Source organism: Bos indicus x Bos taurus, chromosome 7 (genome assembly GCF_003369695.1).
Source record: "Bos indicus x Bos taurus breed Angus x Brahman F1 hybrid chromosome 7, Bos_hybrid_MaternalHap_v2.0, whole genome shotgun sequence".
Taxonomy (NCBI): Eukaryota; Metazoa; Chordata; class Mammalia; order Artiodactyla; family Bovidae; genus Bos; species Bos indicus x Bos taurus.
In genome coordinates, this window is record NC_040082.1 from 92625350 (window position 1) to 92653115 (window position 27766).

General features: G+C 53.5%; 4 protein-coding genes across 10 annotated transcripts; 1 reads left to right on the forward strand and 3 right to left on the reverse strand.

The window, feature by feature from the left end:
• Nucleotides 1-1570: 1570 nt before the first annotated feature.
• TUBB4A (tubulin beta 4A class IVa) lies at nt 1571-10587 on the reverse strand. The gene is made up of 5 exons (XM_027547452.1): nt 10548-10587; nt 7460-7625; nt 6834-6942; nt 6614-6724; nt 1571-3228 (listed from the first exon to the last, which is right to left on the reverse strand). Exons 2-5 carry the CDS (start codon nt 7514-7516, stop codon nt 2171-2173), a joined length of 1335 nt encoding a protein of 444 aa, XP_027403253.1. The 5' UTR covers nt 7517-7625; nt 10548-10587; the 3' UTR covers nt 1571-2170.
• Nucleotides 7784-27172, forward strand: TNFSF9 (TNF superfamily member 9). 7 transcript variants are annotated; one of them, XM_027547460.1, is made up of 5 exons: nt 7784-8232; nt 18973-19093; nt 19852-19930; nt 24182-24218; nt 25364-27172. In XM_027547460.1, exons 1-5 carry the CDS (start codon nt 8211-8213, stop codon nt 25819-25821), a joined length of 717 nt encoding a protein of 238 aa, XP_027403261.1. In that variant the 5' UTR covers nt 7784-8210; the 3' UTR covers nt 25822-27172. The 7 variants fall into 7 exon arrangements, with proteins under 7 accessions (XP_027403261.1, XP_027403262.1, XP_027403258.1 ...); XM_027547461.1 differs by lacking the exon at nt 18973-19093 and having other exon boundaries at nt 19841-19930; XM_027547457.1 differs by lacking the exon at nt 18973-19093 and having other exon boundaries at nt 8212-8232; nt 19852-23537.
• LOC113895803 lies at nt 9978-12357 on the reverse strand. The gene is made up of 2 exons (XM_027547453.1): nt 12301-12357; nt 9978-10724 (listed from the first exon to the last, which is right to left on the reverse strand). Exons 1-2 carry the CDS (start codon nt 12355-12357, stop codon nt 9993-9995), a joined length of 789 nt encoding a protein of 262 aa, XP_027403254.1. The 3' UTR covers nt 9978-9992.
• Nucleotides 9978-14647, reverse strand: LOC113895805 (phospholipid phosphatase 3-like). The gene is made up of 2 exons (XM_027547462.1): nt 13670-14647; nt 9978-12741 (listed from the first exon to the last, which is right to left on the reverse strand). Exons 1-2 carry the CDS (start codon nt 13733-13735, stop codon nt 12388-12390), a joined length of 420 nt encoding a protein of 139 aa, XP_027403263.1. The 5' UTR covers nt 13736-14647; the 3' UTR covers nt 9978-12387.
• Nucleotides 27173-27766: the final 594 nt, after the last annotated feature.

A 27766-nucleotide genomic window follows, 5' to 3' on the forward strand; every position in this document is an offset into this window, starting at 1 on the left:
AACCCTCTCTCTCAGCCCCTCCAGAGATGCTGTAAGCCCCTAAATCCTCACTCTAAATGACTCCCACAGCTGCCAAGTGGATGCCTGGGGGCTCAGCAGGGCCCTCCTGCTGAGTATCCAATCCCTTTCTGCTTAATATGCCTAGAGTCTCCCACACTGAACACTGGCTGATAAAGTGCAATCAGAGTTCTTGACCTAAACTATTAGTTTGAATCCCAGGTCACCACTTCATAACCAAGGGATCATGGGCAAGAAACTTTGTGCTGCAAATTGGAATTTCTAAAGATGGTCATAGTTGTAGCTTCTGTTCCACATGCTCTTCTACAACCTATCCTCTGGAACCTGGACAGGCCTTTGTGAACACTTTAATTAGGAGTCCCCAGGACAGCAAGTGACCTCTAAAGCTGTTAGAAAAATGCAATGGGATGTTTGCTGTTGGAGGAACCCAGCCCAGGCAGATCATGGAGAAGTCCCAACACCCTCCTTCTACCCGCCCCTGCTGAGCCCCCAGGAATCTATTTGGTGGCTATGTGAGTGGGTCAGTCACCTTGAAAGGAGACCCCTCAGCCTCAAAGAAGATTCTGTAGCTGATGCCACAGGGAACACCAATAAGCTACCTTTCCAAGCCCTGCCCAAATTGCAGATTTGGGAGCAAAATAAAAAATTGCTGTTGTTTTAAGCCCCTAAATTTTTGGGGGGTTAGTTTGTATGCAGCAAAGGCTAACTGATAACACTGTCTAAAAGCTCAGATCTTTTTTTTGGCCATGCCATGCAGCTTGTGGGATCTTAGTTCCCCAACCAGGGGAACCAGGTTCATTGTGCTATCTGTGCTTAGTCACTCAGTCATGTCTGACTCTTTGCGACCCCGTGGACTGTAGCCCACCAGGCTCTTTTGTCCATGGGGAGTTTCCAGGCAAGAATACTGGAGTGGGTTGCCATGCCCTCCTCCAGGGGATCTTCCTGACCCAGGAATTGAACCGGGGTCTCCTGCATAGCAAGCAGATTTTTTTTACCAGCTGAGCTACCAGGGAAGCCTGACTAGGTTCATTGGTAGAAACTCCATCCAGAACCAGGGAATTTTCTAAAAGCTCAGATCTTACAGGGTTGGTGTGAGGGTTATAAGACATGTATCAGGCCCCTCAAAGTGTTTCACAGTGTTAGTGACCATCTCCCTGGCAGGACTGCCCCTGAGGCACTACCCATGGCTGCCATTTCCCCGGCACCCTTTCCTAGAGGTTCCCCCTGCAATGTTCCATACTTGCAAGATGCCCCACAGAGAGTGGTGGCACCTCCATCACTCAGCACCCACCCAGTACCAGGTACTGTGCCCTGAGTCCTTACAAAAATCCTTGAGGTGTGGCATGGGGGGAAAACATGAGCCCATTTTACAGGTGAGGCAATCAAGGCTCAGAGTGGGCAAGCATCTTGCTCAACACTGGAGGGTGAGTTGGTAGCATAACCCGGTCTGACTCTGAAATCACTGTCCATCCCCAGATTAAAAGTCCCTTCAGCTCCCAACTCCATCCCACAGGGAGAGGAGGGGTGACGAAAAACACACTTGGCAGAAACATGGCAGGACAACAATTAATTTATTGAGAGTGAGGCAGTGGGGAAGGTCAGGGAACAGCCTCTCTTGTCCACATGCTCCAGGGCTTCTTTCTCCCCAGCAGCACCCTTGAAAAGCCAAGGTTTGCAGGAGCTGAGGGGAGTGAATTTAGAGAAGTGGGCTCAGGGGATCCAGAGAGAAGGAGGGATTAGAGGCTGGGTGGGGCTTGTGGGGTAAAAGGTGAGACACATTGGGAGAAGAGGAGAGGCTCAGAGGGAGGGGGCAAATAAGTCAGGGTTTATAGGTCTGTGGGTGTAAAGGGGGGTGGAGGGGCTTAAGGGGAGATCAAAGGTGGAGAGGTCAGGGGTGAAGGAGGGATCACGGAATTAAAGGTGGCACTTGTGGGGTCGGAAGTGAAAAGCAGGGCTCATGAGGGGGGGTGTGTTCAACGTGGGGAGCTCAAGGGCGGGGATAAAGTGGGGCTCAAAGGTCAACGGTTGGCCCAGGGAAGAGGTGCAAGGTTGTAGGGTCAGAGGTGAGTCAGGCTGGGAGGTGAAGCAGGGATTCTTGGTGGTCAAAGGTTAGCCTCCTAGTAGGGTGCGGAAGTGAAGTGATGGAGGCGCCCTAGGCCACCTCCTCCTCGGCCTCCTCCTCAAACTCGCCCTCCTCGGCCGTGGCGTCCTGGTACTGCTGGTACTCGGACACCAGGTCGTTCATGTTGCTCTCGGCCTCTGTGAACTCCATCTCGTCCATGCCCTCGCCCGTGTACCAGTGCAGGAAGGCCTTGCGCCGGAACATGGCTGTGAACTGCTCTGAGATGCGCTTGAACAGCTCCTGGATGGCCGTGCTGTTGCCGATGAAGGTGGCGGCCATCTTCAGGCCGCGGGGTGGGATGTCGCACACGGCCGTCTTCACGTTGTTAGGGATCCACTCCACGAAGTAGCTGCTGTTCTTGCTCTGCACGCTCAGCATCTGCTCATCCACCTCCTTCATGGACATGCGGCCCCGGAAGACGGCGGCCACGGTCAGGTAGCGGCCGTGGCGTGGGTCACACGCGGCCATCATGTTCTTGGCATCGAACATCTGCTGGGTCAGCTCAGGGACGGTCAGTGCCCTGTACTGCTGGCTGCCCCGGCTGGTCAGTGGGGCGAAGCCGGGCATGAAGAAGTGCAGGCGTGGGAAGGGCACCATGTTCACGGCCAGCTTGCGCAGGTCGGCATTGAGCTGGCCCGGGAAGCGCAGGCAAGTGGTGACCCCGCTCATGGTGGCCGACACCAGGTGGTTGAGGTCCCCGTAGGTGGGGGTGGTCAGTTTCAGGGTGCGGAAGCAGATGTCATACAGCGCTTCATTGTCGATGCAGTAGGTTTCATCTGTGTTCTCCACCAGCTGGTGCACGGACAGGGTGGCGTTGTAGGGCTCCACGACCGTGTCTGACACCTTGGGTGAGGGCACCACACTGAAGGTGTTCATGATGCGGTCGGGGAACTCCTCGCGGATCTTGCTGATGAGGAGAGTCCCCATTCCAGACCCTGTACCCCCGCCCAGCGAGTGGGTCAGCTGGAAGCCCTGCAGGCAGTCACAGCTCTCAGCCTCTTTCCGAACCACATCCAGGACGGCGTCCACCAGTTCAGCGCCCTCTGTGTAGTGGCCTTTGGCCCAGTTGTTGCCGGCTCCAGACTGGCCTGAAGAAGCAAAGGGAGGGGACACCCAGGCTGATATGGGGAAATCCCACGCTCCACCCCACCCCAAGTCATCTAGTAGTTAAATCGTAATAAGAAAATTATTATTATTACTATCCATTATGAATTGTTCTTTTGAGTTCCATCCTTGCTTCCCTTCACCCAGCAGCTAGAAGGATATTTTTTCTGGAAAGAATTATTTTTATTTATTTGGCTGCACAGTCTGTTTCAGCATGTGGGATCTCAGTTTCCTGACCAGGGATTGAACTTGGGCCCTCTGCATTGGGAGCATGGAGTCTTAGCCATTGGACCACCAGGGAAATCCTGGCTAGAAGGATTCTGATGAAACTTAAATCATGTTCCACCTTAGCTCAAAACCACCCCCACTTCCTCTCTTTTTCAGTAAAAGCTCCAGTCCTCCCTGAGTCCCACAAGGTCCTGTATGACCTCTGTGGTCCACTGACCCTCCCAATACCCTCCCCTCCTCCCTCTCTCCCCCTCGCTCATTCCGCTCTAGACACAGGCTTCCTGGCTGTTCCTCCAACACACTGAGCCTGGTCCTGCCAAGGGCTTTGGCATGGGCTGTACACTCTGCCTGGAGTGCTGTTCCCTCAGATACATACATGGCTCCTCCCTCTTTCCCTCCTTTAGGACTTGGAGGCTCTGCCTGACCAATCTATACAACTGCAAATCCTCCCCATTTCTAATTCCTCTTCCATACTTGATTTTCTCCATAGCACTGATAAACTTGTTCTTTTTTTTTTAATTATTAATTATGCTTATTGTCTGTAATCTTGCAGGGGAATGCAAGCTCCAGAGGACAAGGATTAGGATTAGACTGTCAGCTGTTATTTTTGTGAACCGGTAATATTTCTTCTTGCCCCCTTCTCTGCTTCCAACCTGGTCCAGTCCCCTTATCACCCATCTGGATCAGAACAGTGGCTTCTGCACTGGTTCAAGATCTTTCTGTGTTGTTGGGTGTTGTCATTATAGACATGCCTGAACGGGCTAAATCTGCTCCTGCCCCTCAAAAGGGCTCTAAAAAAGCTGTGACCAAGGCCCAGAAGAAGGATGGCAAGAAGCGCAAGCACAGCCACAAGGAGAGCTACTCCGTGTACATGTACAAGGTGCTGAAGCAAGTCCATCCGGACACCGGCATCTCGTCCAAGGCCATGGGAATCATGAACTCCTTCGTCAACGACATTTTCGAGTGTATGGCTGGCGAGGCATCGCGCCTGGCGCATTACAACAAGCGCTTGACTATCACATCCAGGGAGATCCAGACCGCCGTGCACTTGCTGCTACCTGGGGAGCTGGCCAAGCATGCCGTGTCCGAGAGCACTAAGGCTGTCACCAAGTACACCAGCTCCAAGTAAATATAATATGCCTAGCCACTGTTAACGGAGAAGGCAATGGCACCCCACTCCAGTACTCTTGCCTGGAAAATCCCACGGACGGAGGGCCTGGTGGGCTGTAGTCCATGGGGTCGCTAAGAGTCGGACACGACTGAGCGACTTCACTTTGACTTTCCCCCAGCAGCAGTTTACAACCTGTCCACAATCTGTTCTCCTTGATGCCACTAGAGGGCGCCTGTGAAAACCCACGTCAGGTGCCACGCCTCCTCCGCCCGCTGCCCCTCCAGGGCTCCCATCTCCCTGGGATAAAAACCAGTCTCCCCAGCAACGCACAAGGTCCTACACAACCTGCGCCATCCCCTCCCTGTCCTCCCCTCCTCCCTGCTCCAGTCACAGAGGCCTCCTCACTGTTCCTGCCCCAGGGCCATTGCACGTGCTGATGTTGTTGCCGCTGCCTGGAATGCTCTCCTTCTCAGGTATTCCCATGACTGAAACTCTCTTCAGGTCTCTGTCCAATGTCACCTCCTCCAAAAAAAAAGGATTTGAAGAGGTGGTCTGGCTCCTGCGTCCACACTTTTACCACCACCTCCCCCTACCTTATCTCTCAGAGGCCACAGAATCTTTTGGCCCGACTGGAGCCACCCTTGATCATCCAAGAATCCCTCACATCCTTTGGCCAATCTCATGCAGTCTCTCCATAGCCATTTCCTGAGGACTTATTGTGAGCCCTACCCACACAGAATCATCTTTATCTTCCTGAATCTTTCTCAAATCAGAGAGGGGAAGTCACTTGTCCAAGGTCACACAGCTTGTCCTGTCAATCCCTAGACTCCAGATTAAACTACTGTGTACTAAGGAGGAGAGGTGCTGGGGGGAGGGAGAGCCTGGGCTCTGAAGTCATGTGGGCATGTGCATTTAGCTTGACCCAGTACATGTGCTAAATTGCCTCAGTCATGTCTGGCTCTTTGCAACCCTATGGACTGTAGCCTGCCAGGCTCCTCTGTCCATGGGATTCTCCAGGCAAGAATACTGGAGTGGGTTGCCATGCCCTCTTCCAGGGGATCTTCTCGACCCAGGGATTGAACCCAGGTCTCTCGTGTCTCCTGCATTGGCAGGTGGGTTCTTTACCCCTAGCGCCACCTGGGAAGTCCCTGGGAAGCTTGACTGAGAAGTATGAGGAAAGCTTTCCTAGAAGGTTGTTCAGTGTGTGCATGCCCTTGAACTTGAGGGCTGCAAATGTGTCCATTGTTTTTGCCTATGCTGTTCCCTCTGTCTTGCACACCTTTCCTCTTTTCATTGCCCTTTGGTCAGCCCAAGTCCCACTTATCTTTTAGGCTGAAGACATCATTAAGAGTGATACAGATAATAAAACCTACAACAAAACATCAAATGCTTATGTATTTTTTCCTCTGTGCTATGCATTGTTCTGAGTTCCTTATACATATCAGTGGCTTTAAGCCTCACAGTCTTGAAAAGTAAGTCTCTGTATTAACCCTGTTTTAAGGATCAAGAGACTGAGGCACAGGAAGATTGTAGGGCCTGTCCAAAATCACCCAGTGGATTCAATCAGTGATTGAGTTTGGCTTTTTTTTCCTTCTCTTCCCATTTATTTATCTTCCCAGCTCCCTTCAGTAAGATGTCAGCTGCAGGGGTGGACAGAGCTTTGTTTGTTTTGTTCTTGGCTATATTCCCAGGGTGGGTACAGTGGGGCCTGGGGTATGCAGTAGGTGCTTAATAAGTATTTGTCGACTGCATGAAGTGGCAGAGCTGGGATCTGAACGCTGCAGTCTGGCTCAGGTCCATCGGTTAAATTAAAATGCCACCTCCTCTGGGAAGCCTTCTCTACCCTGCACTTCGCCTGTTGTGTCAGAGGCCTCCCCTGGATTCCCACAGTGGCCTGTGTATCCACTTTCCCCACTGGCCTCTGAGTTCCTCAGTCCAGATGCTAGGTGGAAAATTTTCACCAAGCATGTGGAAGTGAAAGAATTGGGGGGAGGGGGACGCTTCCCTGCCTGTGCCTCATGGTGACTCACCAAACACAAAATTGTCAGGACGAAAGATCTGGCCGAAGGGGCCAGAGCGGACAGAGTCCATGGTGCCTGGCTCAAGGTCCACCAGGACAGCTCTGGGCACGTAATTTCCTCCTGCAGAGAAGCAGATGGACAGCAGCTTGGTCAACTCCAGGAACCAGCACCCAGTCCCCTCCCAGGCCCTCTCCACCCCCACTCTGGCCAGGTGCCTCTGCCCCCTTACCAGTGGCCTCATTGTAGTATACGTTGATTCTCTCCAGCTGGAGGTCACTGTCCCCGTGGTATGTGCCCGTGGGATCAATGCCATGCTCATCACTGATTACCTCCCAAAACTAGAAAGGGGGAGGTGGAAAGGACCAAGAAGGGGGAGTCAATGGCCAGGCCTTCCCCCACCTCCGTCTCCTGAGCTCAGGATCCCCAATCACCTCCCTGGCTGCCACCTGTCCCCAGCAAGGTGAGTGGGGGACCGGGTCGCAGGGTGGGCAGGCGAGGATGAGGCAGCAAGTAGGGAGAGGTGGGGGCGGGGTGAAGCAGATTCAACACCCCAGCCAAGACGGCCGGTGGGGGCAGCTTTCCCTGGCTGCTGCCGTGGGCAGGGGCGGGGTCTCTTTGTGCCTGTGGAGGGGCCAGCGGGCCAGCTGTGAAGCCAGCTGTGGCGAGCGGACAGAAGGCCGGGCCCCACCCCCATCAGTTCTTTGTTTCCCAGCTTGGCCCTGCCCTTCGCGCCCCTCCCCCACCGACCCTGGGGTGCTGGCTTCCTGGGGGACCTGGCCCCCCACAGTGGAGGAGTGCTGCGGGGCTCAGTGGACTGCGCTCGGCGTCCTTCCAGGGCCCGGTCCCCCCGCGCACCTTGGCTCCGATCTGGTTGCCGCACTGGCCGGCCTGCAGGTGCACAATCTCCCGCATGGCTGTGGCGCTGATGCTGGACTCGGCGGCGCTGGCGCTGGTGCTGATGCTGCGAACTGCGGCGGCGAAGGCGGCGGCAAAGCACAGTCTCTGCGCCCCCGGGGCGCCTCTATATGAGCAGGCGGGGCTCGCGTCACGGCCCGGTCACTGGCCCGCTCCGCCCCCTGGTCCCGCCCCGGGACGGAGGGTGCAGGGAGGGAAGGATATCCCTCCCCTGCCTCCTAGAGACCTCCCGGGAGTGGGGATGCTCTGGACCCCCAAATCCGGGCAGTGGGGGCGAGGCCTCTCGGGCGCCCTCAGTACCCTCTCCCTCCGTCCCACCCCTCCCGCCGCCAGCCCGGCCTGGCAATCTGGGATTTGCCGGGATTGGGTGGGGAGGTGGGTGGGGTGACCGAGAGGGAGGGAGAGAGCCCGGTAAACATGCAGCCGGGAGATTCAGCCTCTCCCCGCTCCCGCCCCCGCCGCGAAAGACCCTGCCTCAGTTTCTCCGGCCCAAGCCTCCCTTCCCATCCCGTTTCGTTGTCATTCTCCAGAAACGCTCGCCTTAACCACGAGGGCTCGTGGTGGGGGCCGAACTGGCCGCTCCAGAGGAGCCGGCTGTTTGGGGAGGTGGGAGGCGGTCGGTTCCTGCTGGACTTCTCTTGAAGCTGCGTAGTAAGTAAAACCACGATATGCCTTCCATATTCGACTGCGGATGCTTCTGGAAGCCGACGGAGGTATGTGTGTGTGTGTGTTGGGCGGGGGGTGGGGGGACTGTGCACTCCCCCTGGACACCTCTTTTGGGCTCTGAGTCTGTCGCAGGTGGGGTCATCCTCAGCGTCGCCTGGGGTCGAACATCAGTGATTAAGACGTATAGCTGGATTACAGATTGCAGGGGAATAGAGGGCCCCTCCGAGGTGGGGGGCTGCCTTGCTCCCCCCAGCTCGGCACCCTCCTGTTCCATTGTTACAAGTTATTACAAGTCATCGCCCTGCCTTTGCATTGGTAATTAGTACATGACCTTGCACAGGCCACTTGGCCTCCCCCTGCTGAATTTCCTCCAAGATGGAGCCGTCAGGAATGCCTGCCCACTAGGCAGTTGGGAGGGTCTGAAAGCCCACCCCCCGGCAGAGTGATCAATAAGTTGTAGCTATTGGTATTACAATTATTATTGTGACACTGGGCTAGACTTCCTGTGCTGCCCCTCTTGGGGTCGGCTTCTGCTGGCAGCCTCCCGCTCTGACATCCCAGGAAGCCTCCACGTCCTCTGTGGCTTCTGGCTACTTCAGGGTAGGGGTGGGTTTGGCCAGGCCCTTGGAAGGGCTGGGGCCTCACAGTTCTCACCAGTGGCTTCCGATTTTGTGGTTCTCCACAGGGCAGGGACACTTGGCAATGTCCTAGTTATGCCTAAATGTTGTGTGTGTGTGTGTGCTACTGGCACCTGGTAAGTGGGTGTTGCTGAGCATTCTAAGGTGCACAGGCAGGACAGTCTCCCTCCACTATAAGAATTATCTGGTCCAAATATCAATAGGGCTCAAGGCCAGGGATCAATTCCCAACCCCCAGGGTCTAATGCCTGATGATCTGAGGTGGAGCTGATGTAATAGAAATAAAGTGGACAAGAAATGTAACGTGCTTGAATGGTCCCCAAACCTTCCCCCGACCCGCCCTGGTCCATGGGAAAATTGTCTTCTACGAAACCAGTCCCTGATGCCAAAAAGGTTGGGGACTGCTGTTCAAGGCTAAGAAATCCTGTGTTAATTATTTGAGAAAAAACAAAATTGAGTTGGATCTTTAGGTTCACACTAGACACCAGAGCACTGCAGGAGACCTGGGTTTGATCTCTGGTTAGGGAAGATCCCCTGGAGAAGGAAAGGACAAGCCACTCCAGTATTCTTGCCTGGAAAATTCCAGGCAAGGAATTTTCAAAGGAGCAGAGGAGCCTGGCAGGCTACAGTACATGGGGTCGCAAAGAATCGGTCGTGACTGAACGACTAACACGATAACAAGAAGACATCAAAATAAATTCCGGATGGATCAGATCATACAAATAAGGGTGACCCCTGCCCCCACCCCAGGATCAGTGAATTACTTCCTCTGTTATTTAAATGTGTGTAGCATCCTTCAGTAGGTCAGATAATTATGGAGCACAGTCTCTTGGGATGGCTCCACAGAATCCCCTAACCCAGAAATTCTCAGCTGGAGGTTACCCCCTTCCATTACAACCTGGGGTTGTGATTGGCACCCAGTGGGTGGAGTCTATGGAGGCTGCTCACTGGCCTCCAGTGCACTGAAATGGCCCCTGCAGCAAAGAATTATCTGGCCCTGAAAACCAACAGCAATAACCAAAGTCAAGAAACCTGACTGAGACTTTCGAGATTATCAGACGTTGTTATAATTGATCCCTGGGATGTGGTTCCCGGATTGATATACAAAGTCTATCAATCCATGTTAATGTCTCTCAAGAATTCATAAACCTGGTGTTGGCATTTCACTCTTTAATATAGCAAGAAAACATAAAAACATAAAGTGGAAGTGGCCCTGCTGGGAGGGGCTAATTTGGGCTTCAGCCCCAGGAAAATGGGACTTCCTGTGTCACCCCTCCAGGGCAGGGCTGATCTGGGGTCAGGACTGAGCTCCAAACAGGTGGGGCTTCCTGGACTAGCCCACCTGGGGGAGGGACAGCCCCACTGGGGAGCACAGGCCCTGGAAAGCAGAGTGTGCCCTCTGTCTATCTCTGCATCAGGGCATGCCTTGGGTTCCCTGAGGGTCCTCAGGGGAGGAATACAGAGAGGGGAAGTGGGGAGGAATGTGGCACACAGAGCATAGGTGGCTCTGGGACTTGGCATTGCCTGCGATGTAGAAAACCTGCAGGGATGAAGCCAAGAGAGGTTGTGGTGGGCTGACATCACCTTCACTCCATGGTCATTCTCCCACTCCAGTCTGGCCTCTCCTGCACTCCCGTCCTGGGAGGTGAGGAGTGCCGGGCATACCCAAGGGCTCCCAGACAAGCAGACCCTCCCTGTACCCAGGTGTCCCACGGCATCACTTACCACCCAGAAAGCCGTCAAAGCTCCCTGCAAGAAGCCGAAGAAAGCATCGTAGGGGTGGTGCCAGTGGTCCAAGACCCGGATGTAGCCAGTCAGCAGAGCCAGGGACAAGAAAAGGAGCTGGATGGTGGGCCGTAAGAGCCAGATTTTCTGTCCCCAGGAACCGGCCTGTATGTAGAGCTGGAAGGCGGGTGGCAGTGCCTTGAAACCCTGGGAGAGGGTAATCAGAGGGACTACACCCCAGGGCTGCATTTTTGTGCCCACCCGTGTTTTCTACCTGAACCTGCCAGTTTTGTATGGAAATGTATTTCAGCTTCTCAAGAGGGTAGGGGCTGTGTCCATCACTGTAACAGAGCTATGTGCTCTTAGCTACATGCTAGCGTTGGGAGAGTTGTTAGTTGGTGAATGATTTCCTAAGAGTCAGGTGAGACCCTCCGGGTAGGCTCATGCTGTGAGTGGGCACTGCCACTTCCTGCATCAGGTCTCCAATCGGAGCAGGTTGGCCTCATTGGCAAACCTTCAAGGAGCCGAGTTTGGGTTCTTGATTTTGAAATGGAAAACAGAAAGAAAAAAAAAAATCCCATCAGGTGAAATTTACTTCCTTGAGATGAGCAAGAACAGGACAGTGGTGCTTGTGTGTTTCAGGGAGAGATCAACTGTGGGCACTTGAGGGACGCTTAAGAGGTGGGGGAATTCCCCGAGATCCAGAATATTCTGTTCACAAAGTTGTCCGCTCCATCCAAAAATCAGACCACGGCCGGCCTCTGAGTTGTGTGTGGTCTGTCTGTGCACGTTGGCATGTTGGCGTGTACCCAGTCCCCCAACCACCGCCCCATCCCGGGAACGAAGGCAGTCTGTTTTGCTTGTTATTAATGATTAATAGTGACCTTTAGGCCAGATCCTGTTCTGAGTCCTTTGAGGGTATCAGTTCATCTATGTGTTAACTCATGAAACCACAACCCTAGGAGGCAAGTGCTGTTTCCATACAGATGAGGAAACCGAGGTTCAAGGTCTCACGTAGTGTCACACAAAGTTGAGGCTGGAAACAGAGCGGGTACATTCCACCTCCAAAACCCTGCGCTTTTATCACTACAGGAAGCTGTAATTACTTTGTCTTAAAATACAAAGGGGCAGGGATGGTTTGGGGGAGGTGGCCGCTGAACCCACTGTCTTTCAGGGAGAAAACATTGGTGGTGTAAAGGCAGCTGTGTGACCGTCATGTGCCCCGGTGGCTGGAGCTTCTGTGTCGTTGTGTCTGCCCACCACCAAGCTTGGGTGCTTTGGGCTGGCTCTAATCTGCTTCTGCCATCCAAGCCTATGCCCCTGGGTTGTTGGCTCCTTCCCAGAGGCAACTCCCCCTGCCCCCCCCCCACTTCCCTTCCTGCCATTTTATTACCTAAATCTTAGATCTTCACCTCAGCTGGGTCTTGGGTGATTTCCCTTCCTGCTGTCCTTGGTGGAGCCCAGTCCTGGGCACAGACCCAGCCTGGCATGAGCCCTCTCCAGCTGCAGGGGCAGGGGCCGGGGGGACAGAGGGTTCTGCAAGTTGCTATTCTGGGACCAGGACGCTGAATGAATCTTAAGAGGAGATGGGCCCACCCCACTCTTGCCCTCCTGACTCTGGGGGAACACACAAGCTCTGTGGGAGCTGTGCCTGGCACTGTGGGCACCGACCATGGGATGGTGGGGGTGGGGGGAACAATGGAGCATTTTCTGGCCTTGCTGTGTGTGCAGCTCACCTCCCACCAACACTCACCACCAGATACACCATGCAGTACATCCCCAAGGAGGCGTTCTCAGAATAGAAGGACATCCTGGGGGATGGGCAGGGGGAGCATGGATATCAGCTGGGGGTGGAGTGGGGTGGGGTGGGGTGGGGACACCTCCTGGGTTCCCCTCTCTGCCCACCCACTCGCCTGGCATCGAGGACATCTTCAGGATGCCCTGTGCAGCTGTAGTTGGTGATGTAGCCATTCTCACAGTTGAAGGAGGTTGGATCCGGCAGGCATGTGGCCAGGAAGTGGGGCCGCAGTTGACCTGTGGTCATCTTGGCGATACTGGTCAGGGAGAAGCTGGCCAGGCCGCCAAAGATGAAGGCGCGCAGCTGCTTGTAGATCATGGCCATGTAAGCGCTGCTCATGAAGGCTGGCGAGCTTAGCTGCAGGCCCCTGACCCGAATCAGCTCTCCCAGGCTGATCTGTGGGGCCAAAGTGGATGGGTGAGGGGGTCACTGCTGAGGGCAGGGGGTGCAAGGAGGGAAGGAAATCCTCCACGCTTTATCGCATATGGAAGGGAGGCTGTTGTTTCCCACTAAACCAGCCGAAAGTGTGGGTCTTCTCATTCCATCACACACACACACACAAATGGGTGATTTCTCCCACCCCTGTGTCTGAAATGGGAAGACTCCTAAGCCAAGGAATATGGCTTCCCATTACCACCAGGGAAAGGGGGGGGGGTCCCATATCTGAAAGGGGTAGGATTTCGATATATCAGGAAAAGAGGCAGGGCATGGCTCTAGCTTATGTCAGACATAGGTAGGATTTCCTGTCCTATAGCTAAAAGGAGTGGGACTTCCTGTTACACCAGGAGAAGAGGTGGGACATCTCCCTAGTTTATGTCAGACATAGGCAGGATTTTCTGTCCCATATCTAAAAAGGGCAGGACTTCCTGTTATACCAGGAAATGAGGATAGGCTTCCACCCAAATGCTGGAAAATTGTGGAACATCCCCTGTCACCAAGGAGGAAGAAGCAGGATGTTCCATGTTTGAGAGGAGGAGGTTTCCCACCTTCCCAGGGGGCAGGGCTGCTTCCTGCCTTCTGCATAAAGGGTTGGGGCTTCCCAGTCTACTGGGGGGAGGTGGGGCTGAACTTCCTGTTCCATGCCTAAGGCAGAGAGGGGGTTCTTTCCCCTATACTAAGTCAAAAGTGGGGGCTTACTTTGTCCTCAAGGAAAGGGGTTTTATGCCATTGAGCAGTGAAATGTCCCATTTCAGTAGGAAAAAGAGGTGGTATTTACTTCTGCTTTAGATCTATAATCCTGGGGGGTTCCCATTTTGCCAGAAAAAGGGGTGAACTCGCTCATAGCGTGTCACCACAGCCTGAGGTGAAGTGGCCAGCCTCTTACCGTGAAGATGGAGATGAAGAAGCCCATCTTTATGAGTGCCGAGTCTTCGATGATGTAATGGGCCATCCGGGGGTATTGGATGGTGGTGTCATTGCAAAAGAAGCCCTGGATGTGGGGTTCCAGCAAACCGGTCTCACTCAGCACAATGGGGAGGCTGACTGCAGGGGGTGGAGATGACCCCACTCATAGACGGGTCACCTGAGGTTGACTCTCCTTAGGCCTTCTGGCCAGTCTGTCCTCCCAGCATCTCCACAGCCTGGACATGGGGACATGGGTGGGGAGGACAGTCTGGCCAGGAGGCCAGAGCCCCAGGGACCCATTCACAGCTGGGGTCTTGGGAATGAGGTGGGTAAGGGGTAAGGATAATGATGGAAGGGCTCACTCTTTCCATATGTGTGTGTGTCCTCTTGTGTGCAGGTACACGTGTATGACTGTGGCTCCGCATGTGTTTGTGTACGAATGTGTATGTGTGCTGATGGATAGCTATGTCTATGTCATGTGTATGTGGTGTGAATAGGTGTTTGTGGTGCTCATGAGTACATGTCTGTGAGAGAGAGAGAAAAAAAAAGACATTATACATTGTATCCACGGATGTGTGGGTTGTCTTGGTGTGTGTGGTATCTATGTGTGTTTCATGCCTATGTGGATGGTTCTGTGGCTGATCGAGCTGGGAGAAAATGGTAGCAAAGTTGTGTGTGAGCAGCCTCTGGGGCCCCTCACCTGACACTACTATCCTGAAGGCAGGCAGACCAGGGGGCCTGTCTCCAGCCGGTGTAGGCCTGCTCATTCTACAAGCCTATACCAGGCCTCCCTCCCCGTCTTGACTCTCATCCGCTGAAGCCTAGTGGCAGCTGGAACCCAATCTCTCACCATCCCCAGCTCCCTCGCTGGGCTGGAAGGGCCAAGCTAGTGTCCCAGCCTGGCCTCCGCATCCCAGCAAAGGAGCTTTGGTCACTAGTTCTACCCACTGGGGAGTTGAGGGTATTGGTCTATGCCAGCCACACATCTGGACCCCAAGCAAGCTCAGGCCACATGGGTACCCACACACCCAGAATCTGACACACACAATTAGACAACCACACAGTCTGACCCAGACACCCAGATTCCGATGTACATACATAGACATATAACAGTATACCCACAATACACATAGGCCCATATAGACCCAGACACAAAGCTGGCTACACAAATACCATTGGATGGACCACCACCCCAGATGCATAGTCACGGGCTCCCATAGATGAAGTGCATGCAAAAAAGTCACCCACAATGAACCGCCCCCCGCCCACCAAGCCAATACAGCAGGCAACACAATACAATATGCAACTCGGGGACCCAAAGGGACACACGCATACACGCTCACATGTGCACACACACACAGAATTATACATTCACATGGATATGAGTGCAACACAGACCAGCCCCAGACATACAGATAGACCCAGGGGCTTGCACACAACATACCCCTAGTCAAAACGTACACAGAGATATATATAGTAAAACATACCTCCTACCACAGACACATAGACAGACCCAGATACACAACTCAAGGAGACTTACAGCACATAAAGTCATATGCAAGACTGAAACAAAAAGATGAGCAGCTGGACGCTGACCCCAGCATCCAGATCCAGGATGACAGGTAAGCACACAAAATCCATTCTTGTGGAGAGTCCCCTTCTGCTCCCTTCACGCAGAGTCTCATTGACCCAGACATCCCAGAAATATGCTGATGACACGCATGTCCCAAGTACACACATTAGGGCAGGCAGCCAGCCCCAGGCCTAGCAAACCTCAGATAAAGACACACAGGAAGACAAACTCCCTCCAAGGCTTCTTGGGTGTCCACGTAGGGCAGGGGCTCAAGGACGGTAGGGAGGGGGCTCACCCAGCATCAGACAGATTAAGTCCAAAGCCACCAACAGCTTGGCAGTCCAGGAGTGTGGCAGCGGATGGAACAGGGGTGTCCTGCGCGGGTCTCCAGGCCACAGGCACTGGTATCGGACCACCAACTCAGGCAAGGCCAAGATGGTATGTGGTAAGTTGATTGCCTGTGGGGAACGAAGGGGTTGGCATGCCCACCCGGACTGGAATTAGAGCTCAAGAGGCGATCTGGTCATAGTGGGGGAGAGGCTGGTTTGAATGGTGAAGATCAAGGTGGGCAGGGAGGGGTCCCATTGCAGGCCAGTAATTAGATGGCCAAGGAGGCGGGGCAACCCCCAGAATGGCCAAGGAGGTGGCACCTTCCTGAGGATGGCCTAAGGGTCGGAGGAAACTGAGGCCTCCCTGACTCCATTAGTTGGGAGCCCCATCCCATTCAGGGACTTGACTGATTTTGGGGTAAGGTCTTGAAATTTTGAGTGGGGTCTGGAAGAAGGTGGAGAGGAACAAAGTGGGTGGGGTTTAAGTGCTCAGACAAAATGCTCAGAGACCAGAGGACTCCAGGAAAGTTAGACTAGGACTGGGAATGGGGCAGAGAGTTCTGGAAAAGTGTTGCTGCTGCTGCTAAGTCGCTTCAGTCGTGTCCGACTCTGTGCGACCCTATAGACAGAAGCCCACCAGGCTCCCCCATCCTTGGGATTCTCCAGGCAAGAACACTGGAGTGGGTTGCCATTTCCTTCTCTAATGCATGAAAGTGAAAAGTGAAAGTGAAGTCGCTCAATCATGTCTGACTCTTAGCGACCCCATGGACTGCAGCCTACCAGGCTCCTCCATCCATGGGATTTTCCAGGTAAGAGTACTGGAGTGGGTGCCATTGCCCAGGACAAAATACTCAAGAGACTGGAGTCTCCAGGAAAGTCAGGCTAGGGAGACAATAAAAGGGCGGAGCCTGGGGAGAGGCAGTCCTAGCCCGAGAAAAGTAGAAAAGTGAATGGGCCAGGAGAGTGGGCAAGGCCTCAGAAGTTGGTCTGAAATGTGGGCGGAGCTTACGGGAAAGTGGGCAGACTGGAGGCTGGGCAGGGCTTGGGACAATAGTGGCTAGGAAGTGGGCGGGGCCTAGGGAGAATGACAGGGAAGTGGGAGGGGCTTATGAGTGGGCAGGGCTTGGGATACCGAGGGCGGGAGAGTGGGCGGGGCCTGGGAGAAAGGGAAGTGGAAAGGGCTTACGGAGTATGACGGGGTAGTGGTGGGGTTTGGGATTGGGCAGGGCTTGGGAGACTGGGGCAGCTCTGCGAGGGGCAAGCCCACCTTTCTCAGGGTCCCGCGGGTAAAAGGCATATCGGAGTTGACGAGAGTCCTCCTGGGAGAAACGTCTCCGTGCTGGCGATTGCAGACGTTGGGCGATTCCCTGGTGGTCATTCTCCGGCTGAGAGCCTGTTTGGGCAGGCAGGACCCTTCCATCTCTATCAACGGCTGCCCTGTCCCTCTTCGCCACGCCGGGAGTCCTCGCCGCTCCTCATTGGTCCGCCGCGGACCAATGGGAATTCGCCTCCGGGCTTACCCTGTCTTTACTGTCCCTGGAGCACCGTCCTCGCGGGGACCCGGGGTTGCACCGAGTGGGGATGGGTGAGGGTCTTCAGTCCCACTCCTGCTTCTTACGCCCTGTTCCCGCGTCCAAGACCCTGTCTGGTCCCGTTCCAGCCGGGCTCCGGTGTCTCCCTTTCCCTGTTGCCACGCTCCTTTCTCCGAGTGTTTCAGTAGACGCCGAAGCATCTTTTCATCCTTTCAGCCTAGACACCCTCCTCCCACCCGCCCATTCCGTGAAGCCCTGGACCGAGGCGCCGGGTCCACCAGGGGTCGCCCGCGGCCCACACTGCCAAGGAAAGGGACCCAGAGTTTCCTTAAGGGAGGGAGTGAGTGATACGCCCCCAGAAGGAGAGCCTGGGGGGTGGATCTTTGGTGGCTCAAAGACCCTGGATCTTCCCTGGGGGCGGGACCTGGGTTTCCTTGGTTGTTCTCCCTTGTATTTGTGTCTTTTCCAGTCTTTCCAGGTCAGCCTGTGTCAGTCAGTGTGTGACTTAAGTGCCTTTGGTGGTCTTTGGGCATCTGATACTGTGTGTCTTTGAATGCATATCTCAGAGCCTTCAAGACTCTTTCAGGCTGTATGTTAGTGGGTATGCGTGACTCTGGGCATGAATCTGTCCTTTTGTGCTCTTGTGGCTAGCTTGGGCAGCTGTGTGTCTAGTATTGTGTGTCTGGGCATGTCTTAGTGTGTGACTGTGTGTATGCCTGTATGGTGTATCCCCACCACTGTTTTGGTATGCATGTGATTGTGATATTGTGTGTTCTTATATTCTGGGGTGTTTATGCTCTGAATATGTATCCGTTGTGTGTCTCTGTGCGTCTGTGGCTAGCTTTGGGGGCTACTCTTGTGTATCTGTGATTACGTGTCTCAGTGTGTGTATGTGTGGTGTGTTTGTGTCTCTGCCTTTGTTTGTAATTGTGTACTGCCTGAATCGGGATGTCTTTTGTACACAAGTGTCTGTCTGGTGGCTGCCTTTCTGGGCCAGTTGGAGAGTCCCTTCCAGGTGTTAGCCGTGCTGGGGCCTCCTTCCTGAGACCAGGCTGGCTTGCTTCCCAGCAGAGTGAGCTGGCTTCTCAGGGACCGGGCCCTCTGAGGGGTACCCCGGGCCTGCCCTGGTATGCTTGGGTCTTCCCCATCCCTGTGTTCGTCCACTGCCATTAGCAGGGAAACACCATTTCCTACCTTTGATGTCACTGGTGTGAAAATTTTCCCTTCCTCCAAATAGCTCGGGTCTTTCTTTTTTATTTTTTCTCTTAAAATTTGTGTGTGTGTGGCCTGTGTGTGGCCACTGGTTTCTTTCTCTATGTACTCATACTTGACCACGATTCTGTATGTAACACACACACACAAACCAAGACAAAGCAAATGTGGAAAATGTAAGTGGGCAGAAGCTTATACAGTGGAAGGTTCATGATCTCTTTTTCAGATAATTCTCCTGAATACCTCTAGCTTCCTTCCTTTTTTTTTTTTTTTTTTAATTTACTTATTTATTGGGCCACCCTGGGTATTAGTTGCAGCATGTGGGATCTAGTTTCCTGACCAGGGATCGAATCCAGGCCCCCTGCATTAGGAGTGCGGAGTCTTAACAGGGAAGCCCCCCACTGAGCTTCTTATAAACCTTCTAGATATGTGCTATGCAAATGTGTCTTTGCTCTGAAACCAAATCCGCATTCTTTGTTTTCTTAGCCCTTAGAGATCTCTATCGAGCCCCAAATAGATGACTCAACCTCCCCCATGGCTTATTACTGAACTGATTCTATGAGTGATAATCTGACCATTTCGATGACACTTTTGACTATTTCCATTCTGAATTCTTCCTGCCTCTCTTTTGGCCCAGACATCTGCACTCGTTTCTGGACTCTGCTGCTTCATCTACAGGATCAAATCCCCACCTACAAGTTACAGAGGCACCAGACCATCAGCCTCAATCGTGCCGGAGAGCACTTGCTGAATGCCAGGTGCCATTCTGGCTTCTGATTCGGGACAGTAATCCCAGGAGGTGGTCCCTGTATTAGCTATACTTCCCTGATGGGAACCTTGAGGCAGAGAGGTGAAGGCATTTGCTTTGAGACAGAACTGGGATTTAAAGCTAGCTATGCGTTGAGACCTTCTCTTATTCCCATTTCAGTTCAGTTCAGTTCAATCGCTCAGTCGTGTCCGACTCTTTGCGACACCATGGACTGCAGCACACCAGGCTCCCTGTCCATCACCAACTCCTGGAGCTGGTGTGAAAAGCAAGGCTCAGAGATGGGATCATGTGCCATTGTTGTTCCTCAACTAGAAACACACTTTTAGGTACATCCCCTCACTCCCACTTTCCTTATCCTGAACACTCATTACGTTGGAAACACAACACAGTTCAACAGTAGCTGGGTAAGGGCACCCCAACTCCACAAAGTCTAATGGCACCATCATGCCTTGTCATGTTTACACAATATGGCAAGTGCATTCACATGCCGGATCTGTGTTTCCCCGGCTTCCCCAGGGCCAAGGAGACTCGGACCCAGCTTTTCCAGAGACTTAATCTGGAGAACGTGATTCTTCTCTCAGTTTCAATTTCCTCCTTCAACACGTGTGGACACTCCCTCAGCTCAAAACCAATCTCACTCAATTATTTTCTTCTCATTTTTCTTCTTTTCTTGGTTTACAGCCCCCTACTGGGTCCCATGCTCTCTCACTGTGCACTTACCCAGTAATCACTAAAGATCTCTTTCAGGCTTTGCCTGTGGGGACACGAAGGATCCAGGCCAATGGACTTCATTCAGGGTGGCGGGCAGGCAGAAACTCATAAGGAGGTGAGTTTGGCTAGGAAAAATCAAGGCATACTTCCTGGAGGAGGTGCCTGTTTGCTGGGCCTCTGAGAGGGGAGAGGGGTTCTCCCCCCTCCAACTACTTCCTGCCCAGTCCCTCCCTTGAGCCCTGGAATGGCAATGGTGAGAGAATTCAGGTCCTTCCCCTAGAGGGGAGGGAAACCAGGGCCCACTCTCTCCTGGGGAGACAGTTGAGCACAGAGGTGTGACTACTGAACCATGTGGTGCTAGGCAACTGATGCTGAGAGCTCCATGGTGGGCGGGGCTGTTTATATCAGATGTGCCGACCACAACAATGCGTCATGGCGTTCCCTGGCTGCGGCCTGCGCCTTCCCCAGGCTGCCAGGCCTTGTTCCCCGACCCTGGAGGGGGTGTATAGAATTCTGCTAAGTCCCTTAATTCAGAAGTCACTGGAAGTCCTTGACTGTGACTTTGACTTTTGGAGTTTCAGTTTTTTTTTTACTCCAGCCATTGGAATTGTAGAAAACTCAGTGATCCAGCTCACCTGGAATGAGCCTTTGCCATGGGCCTGCCACTGCTCACAGCAAGTTCTCAGCTACCCTTTGAGATTTACTCTTATTCCCATTTAGCGGATGTGGAAAGTGAGGCTCAGAGAGCTGAAACAGCTTGCCCCAGACCACACAGCAAGAAACCGGAGGGCTGAAATGCAAGAATGTTAGAGCGGGGGCAGCAAATTTTCCACTGAGAGACCAGAGAGAGTAAACATTCGGGGCTTCATGGGCCAAACAATCTCTGTTGTAACTACCCCATTTGGCTGGAACATTGCAAAAGTCACCACAGACTGTATGGAAACGAATGAGCGTGGCTGTGTGCTGATACAATTTTATTTGTGGACACTGAAATTTGAATTTCACACGTGATTTGCACCTGTCAGGAGTCTTCTTTTGACTTTTCCCAGCTGCCTCAAAATGAAAACACACAAAATGTCAGTGGACTGAGGTTTTTCCACCTCTAGAATCCATGCTGGTAACTATTATACTTCATTCATTCCTTTATTCAATAAATACTATCAAGGCCTATAATTTTCTAGGTACTGGAGGTAGCATGGAAACCAGGCAGGTGAAGATATTCCTCTTTGGGACTTAACAGTTTCTTGGGGGGAAACAACCACGAGCAAGTAAACAAACGAACAAGAATATCTCACGTGGTGGAAACTGCTAGTAAGGAAATTTCAAGGGGTGATGTAACTGGGGCCCGAGAGAGAGACACTTTCGTTTGGGTTGTCCGAGATGGTGCCTGGGAGTTCTCTGAATTCCTCTTTTTCGTCAGCTCGGGCAAACCTTGTCTGTGAGCTGCCTTGGGGTGGGGTTTAATAATAAACAGAATGGCCAGTGGCCTGTGAGCTTCTTGGCAGAGCGATGGTATCTGGTGAAGCCTCTTTGTCCTCAGAATCTTTGTATCTATCTTCCTGGCTGGTCAGATTCCTCGGAGAAAAGATCCCACCATCCCCATCTTTCAGGTCCTGGCTGCTGGGTCGAGGGGGCGAGGGTCAAGGTGGGACAGTTTCAACTCTTGCATTCAAGTTCACACATTTGATTCACACATGATCCTAGCATGATTCTTCTATTATCAACTGCATTCCTCCCACCAGAAATGTTGAGATTTCCGTGGTCTAGAGGGGAAAAAAAAAAAAGCAACAAAAAAATGGCTGTGTTTCCACCCAACTGGGGAGCAGAGCTGGTATCTCTTTTGGGAATTTACTTTCAACCAATGCTTCTACTTTAGCTGCCACCCACCACATCTCTTTTGGAGTTGGCAGGAGGTCACCAATAACTGAGGCGTGAGACACGGTGGTTGATGGTGGTATTTTGCTAGGGAATGTGTATTTGGCATTCCACCCCATGGCTGACAAGTTTTGGTTTAGGTTTTAAAACAGTCCCTTAACTATGGCTGCAGTGAGATTTTGGGAGACAGTAAAAGTAGGCGCCGGACCTTAATCCTTCTGCTTTACTCAGAAGGACAGCTGACCGCAGATCTGGGGGAAAGAACATTCCAGGCATAGGGGACAGAAGGTGCGAAGGAACAATCTTGGTACAACGCAGTGGGTTCTTCAACTTGGGCAAGTGTCAGAATGTTCTTGAAGGCTCCTTCAGACACTGACTGCAGGGCTTCAGTTCCCAGAATGTCAATAGGTCTGGCTGAGGTGCTAGAATTTGCAGAGCTAGCAGGTCCCCCAGGTGATGCTGGTTTGGGCACAGAAATTTTTTATAAACCGCTAGTATTAAAACGGAAGCTTTTTACACCTAGGTGTCAACAAGAGCCAGTATCATTACTGTTTTCTCCTTTTAATTCCTCAGAGAGGCTTAATACAAGGTTGAATACAGGGTCGGTATCCGATCTTTGTTCAGTTGAACCAAAACACCCCTCCCCCCATTTCCTGGGCCGCTGGTGGACGGGTGAGATCAATTCCCGAGTCCATTCTCCCTTGCGCTATAGGGGAAGTGAGACCTGAAGAAGGATGGCGAGGTCCACCCTGCTGGTCTGGGGAGAGCCGGGCTTCTCTGGGAGCCCAGGGCTTTTCTAGGGCTGGCCATCTGTCAATCCACGATTGCTTCCTCTTTTGAGGCAGAGTTCTGGTTGCATCTCCGCTCCTCCTCCCGCCCCCGCGGACACCACCAGAGCGCGAACGGGAAATTTGAGTTTCCTCCGCCTCACTCAAGGTTGTCCCTTTCCTACAAGGGGAATTTCTCCACCTGGACTCTCCAGCCTTTTGCTTGTGGGGTCCAGGGAGCCCCAGACGGGAAGCGTCTAGGTGGGTGGGTGGGGGCAGGCCAGGGAAGGTCCGGGGTCCCGGGAAAAGAGAGGGAAGTAGAGAGAGGACTGAGCAGGGCACTCGGGGTTCCATTGGGAGGACTTATGCTCCAGAGGACAAGCGGGCTGAGGCCTGGCTGTTCTTTGATTCCTCCGAAGAAGTGCTGAGTTTAGGGGAGCCCTGGAGGAGCCCCAATGCTTGGGGGAGGAGCGCTAGGGAGGGATAAGAAATCCGGAAAAGAGACAAGAGAGAGAAGCAGAGAGGCTAAGAGATAACCAGGGAGATGCAAGAGAGAGAACTGGGGGTCAAGAGGATTTGATGGAGCAGAGCGTGGAGAGCTAGAGAGAAAAGGAGACGGAGATTCAGGGAAGAGAAAGTTGGGGAAAGTTTGGACCGAAGGTGGAGGGGGCGGGGCGGGGCCGAACGGGGCGGGGCGGGCGGGAACCAACCTACCCAGCGGGTCGCTGGGATCCCCACGGGCCACTCCCCGGAAAGCGGGACTTAGCTATAAAGGGCCGTGCGCTGGACCCGGCTCGCAGCCGCCCGCAGCCGGCCATGCACTCCAGCAACCTCGCCACCCCGGACCCCGAGGCCCAGCGGTCGCCCGCGCCCCCGGGTCGCGTCTGCAACCCGCTGCCCTGGGCTCTGAGCGCCGCGCTGCTGCTGCTTGCCGCTGCCTGCGCCACCTGCGTGGTGCGGGTCTGGGGCGTCCCCGGGACCCCTGCCTCGCCGGTTTCCAGTCCAGCGCCCAGCTCGATTCTCCCCGTGGGCCTGGAGCAGACTTCCGACCCCCACGCCCGCCTCCCCAACTCTCCGCAGGTGAGATACTGCCCGATCTGGACTCCGAGAGAGACCCGTACCCAGCCCCGGGACCCCTTCTCCATCCGCGTCCCCGCCTCCCGCAAGGTCTTTTCTGCGTCCCAGCCCGAGGGTGGAGAGACCCACCCCCCGTCCTTCTTGGATTTCTGAGGGCACCAATTCTTTATCCAGGTCTCCAAGGGGGCGCCATTCTAATCCTAACCCCCCGTGAGACCCCATCTGCACCCCGGGCTTCAGATGGGGACCGTTTCACCAACGCGCACCCCGAGGGACACTGCAATCGTCGTGGGGTTCCCCTTTTCTTTCGTAACTCGGGGAGAACCTCGGTTTTTTCCCGGACCCTTAGGGTACCCTCCTTTCCCTCTCAAGACTCTGCAGTGTCAAGACCCCTGGAGGGACTGTCTCATTTCCCTCCTAAGTCCTCGGGGTCCTCTCCTTGCAGACAGCCAGGGCTGGGGCAGCGTGTGTGTGTGTGTGTGTGTGTGTGTGCGCGCGCGGAGTGGTTCTTTTGGAACGCGAAGGGAAGGGACCATAAAGACTGTAGGCTCAAGGCCTGCGCAGATCCCGGGGACCCCACTTTCCAGGGGGCTGCGAGTTGCGAGTAGGAGGACCTTTAATCACTTTGCGTTTGTCCTTTCTCTCAGCAGGGCGTGTTCGCGCAGCTGGTGGTGGCCGATGGTGGTGAGTGACTCCCTAAAGACCCGGGGGAGCTGGGGGGGAGGGTGCACTAAGTGGGAGAGCTCCGGGAGAGGGAAGCCCCCTCCCCCCTCTGACCCAACCTGATCCTCTTTCCCTCCCTTCTCTGAAAAGCTTCCCCTACCCTCTTAGAACCTCGGCTGTCCCTCTCCGGGTCTCCTTCTCTGACCTCCATCTGTGTCCACCTCAGACCCCCGCCCCCTTAAGGCTGGGCCTGGATCCGCGCAAATCTCAGCCGGGTCGGCTCCCTTTACTGGACTCAGGGAGATCCGGACCCCTCCTCCGCAGCCGTTTCCCCTCCCTCACTTCTGGAAGCCCTATTTCCCACTCACTTCCCTTCCCCGCTTTCAGGGACCCTCCTCCTCCTCCTCCTCCTCTCTTTTAGGGAGACTCTTTCCCTGTTCCCTCTGCCCCTCCCTCTCCCAGACTCTCCTCCTCACCCTCCCTCAGTAGACCGTCCCCCTTTCCTCTCCCTCTTTTGGGGACTCTTCCCCCAAGCCCTTTCCCTCCCCCTTCCGGACTCTCCTGCAACCTCCTCGCATCTCTTTTAAGAAGACCTTCACCCCATCCTCTCTCTCTTTGAAATTCCCTCCTTCTTCACCCTCCACCCCTTTCTCTCTCCCGTTAGCTTTCCTCTAGGATCTTCGCTCCTTCCTGACAAGCTTCCCTTCCCCGCCCTCTCCCTCTCGTCCTGCCTCCTTCTCCGAGTCCCTCCATTCTATCTCGTCTCTGCCTGCCCCCTCTCTCTCCAAACCCCTTCCTCCCATCCCTAGGAGCTCCCTTTCCCCTCCATCATCCTTTCTGGCATTACATGTCCTCCTCCTCCCTGGTTTCTGGAAGTCTCTCTCCCTCCACCAACACCCCCTCTCTCCCCTCCGCTTCCTCAATCTCCACCTGAGTCTCTTCCCCCTCCCCCCGAATTTCCCTCCCTTCTTAGCCCCTCTTTCCCCTCCTCAAGCCCTACTTCCCTCCGAGACGCTTTTCCTTCCCTGAGCTCCCTTATCTTTCTCACACACTCCTCCCCACTTTTGCCTCTCCCTTAGAGCCGCTCCCCCCGTTTCCCAGGGCTATGCTCCCCGCCCACCAGCTATGCACACCTGCTCAGTGTACCCCACCTTCTCCTCCCACAGCACAGCTGACCGAAGGGCCGGTGCAGTGGCGTAGCGAGCAGGGGTTGACAGGTGTGACTCTGGCGCCAGGCGTGCACTACGACAAGCGCACCCAAGAGCTGGTGGTCCCCGAGGCCGGGGTCTACTATGTTTTCTTGCACTTGACCCTGAAGCGCGTGATGGCGGGCAACCGCAACGGCTCCGACTCCATCTCCGTGGCCCTGGACCTGCAGCCTTACCAAGCCGGGGCCGCCCTAACCCTGACCTTGGACTTGCCACCCCCACCCTTGGGGAACTCAGCAGCTGGTTTCCGGAGCAGCTTGCTGCACCTGGATGCGGGGCAGCGCTTGAGCGTCCACTTGCGCCCCAGGATCCGGGAGCCTCTCTCCTGGCAGCTCTCAGCCGAAGCCACGGTCTGGGGCCTCTTCCGCGTGGCCACCCAAGTTCCCAGTGGACTTCCCTTGTCAAAGCTCACGTGACCCCAGGCCTAGGTGTCACCTCCTGGAACAAGACTGCATCTTCCCTTCTTTCGTTGGGGCCCCAGGTGATGGGACCCAGCTCCTCTACCTCACTGGGCTGGCCAGGGGTCAGTGCTGCTGACCCCCTTCCTCTAGGATCCTCTGGGTCCCTCGGTATTTATTCTGAGCTGAGCTCAGACACTGTACATTATATTAATCCATTCAACTGATATTTATTGAGCTTCTGCTCCATGCCAGGCACTGTACAGGGCTAGAGAAATAGGAGCAAATAAAATAGACCCTCTCCCCATCCTTATTTATGTTAATATGTGTGAAATAGAGACTCATTTCCAATCCCTCTCCTTCCCACTCCATGGGATTCACGGGGCTAACTTGTGGGAGAGGGTCCAAGTATGTATGCTGCGTGAGCTTTATTCACTCATGCAAAATTTATCAGGCACTGTTTTAGGTGTTGGGGATCCAGCCAGGAACAAGATAAGACAAAACCTCCAGCTTTTGCCAAGCTGATGGTCTAATATGCTGGCTTTACAATATGACTGTGTGTGACCGTGTGTAACAGGGACATACGGGAGGGTGTGAGGTGGTACCTGATGCTGGATAATAAAATATTTTTATATATTATGACTGCTATGTACTGTACATTTACTAGACATTGTGAGTTATCTTGAGGCTTCAAACTGCCCTGTGCCTTAGGCATGGGATTTTTGTTATTTTCGTGATATTATTTCTATGCCCTTGAGATAGTTCACCTCTACTGTATCTGGCATTGGAAATATTGTGTAATTCCGTTTCTCAGGACATTGCTTGCCAGCTCTGTGTTCAGTGTCACCACACTAGTAACTTAAAATGGACCATGGTGATGGTATTTACACTAGGGGAAGCAGCAAAGCTTACAAGTCTGATTTGATGTATTGTTTGTTGATTGCCTACACTCAAAAGTGCTGGGAAAACATGTTCGCCATGTAGATGACATTTATGTGGGTTTTGCCTGTAACTGTTAATATTGTCACTAGCACACAAAAAAATCGAGGGCTGTTAAACCATTATCTGATTTAGCAAAGAAGTTCCAAGCATCATCAAAAAGCAAGTGAAGTGTGAACACACATCTTGATTGTTTCGTTCCATCTCCGTGTCTAGAGGAAAATATCAACCTCCATTTGCTTGTTTCTCACCTGCAAGCATAGATTGGCTTTGGGTTACAAAAGTGGAAAAAAAAAAACCAAAAAACGAGAAAGGCAGTCTGTGACACTCAGTTTTGGCTGTATGGAATTTGCAGTGGGGAGTATCTTATTTTATTGCTGGAGGTTGCCTGCTAAACATTTATGCCAATAAAATTTATAATAAATACAGATTCAATTCTCTCCTTTTTAAAAATTTTAATTTTGTTTATTCATTTTGCTGCATTGGGACTTAGTTGCAGCACTTGAAGATCTTTTGATCTTTCTTTGAGCATGCGAGATCTTTGTGGCATGTGGAATCTAGTTCCTTGATGAGGGATTGAACCTGGGCCCGCTGCATTGGGAGCATGGAGTTTTAGCCACTGGACCACTAGGGAAGTTCCTCAACTTTCTACTTCATGAGAGCTGGTTGTTAAACATTTGCCAGCACACCACTGTCCTGACCAGTTCTCCCACCCCCCCCCTAGTTTTCCCATCATGAAAATCTGCCCCTTGGCCCATTTAAACCAGATGGACCTTGGCTCCTGGGGCTGGGGTGGACAGGGAGGTTTCCATAGAGCAGATGACCTTGATGGGGACTTAAAAGGAGGGGTGGAGGTAAGGAGGAAGGGGAAGAGCTTTGCCTGTGCTAGACAGCCAGGAGGGTGTGTGATGGGCAGTGAAGATGAATTTCATTGCCTGACCCAGCTCTACACCTTCTCAAAGAGTTCCTTCCATTCCCCACATCCCTTCTGAGTGAGCAGAACTGACATTGAACTGACAACCAT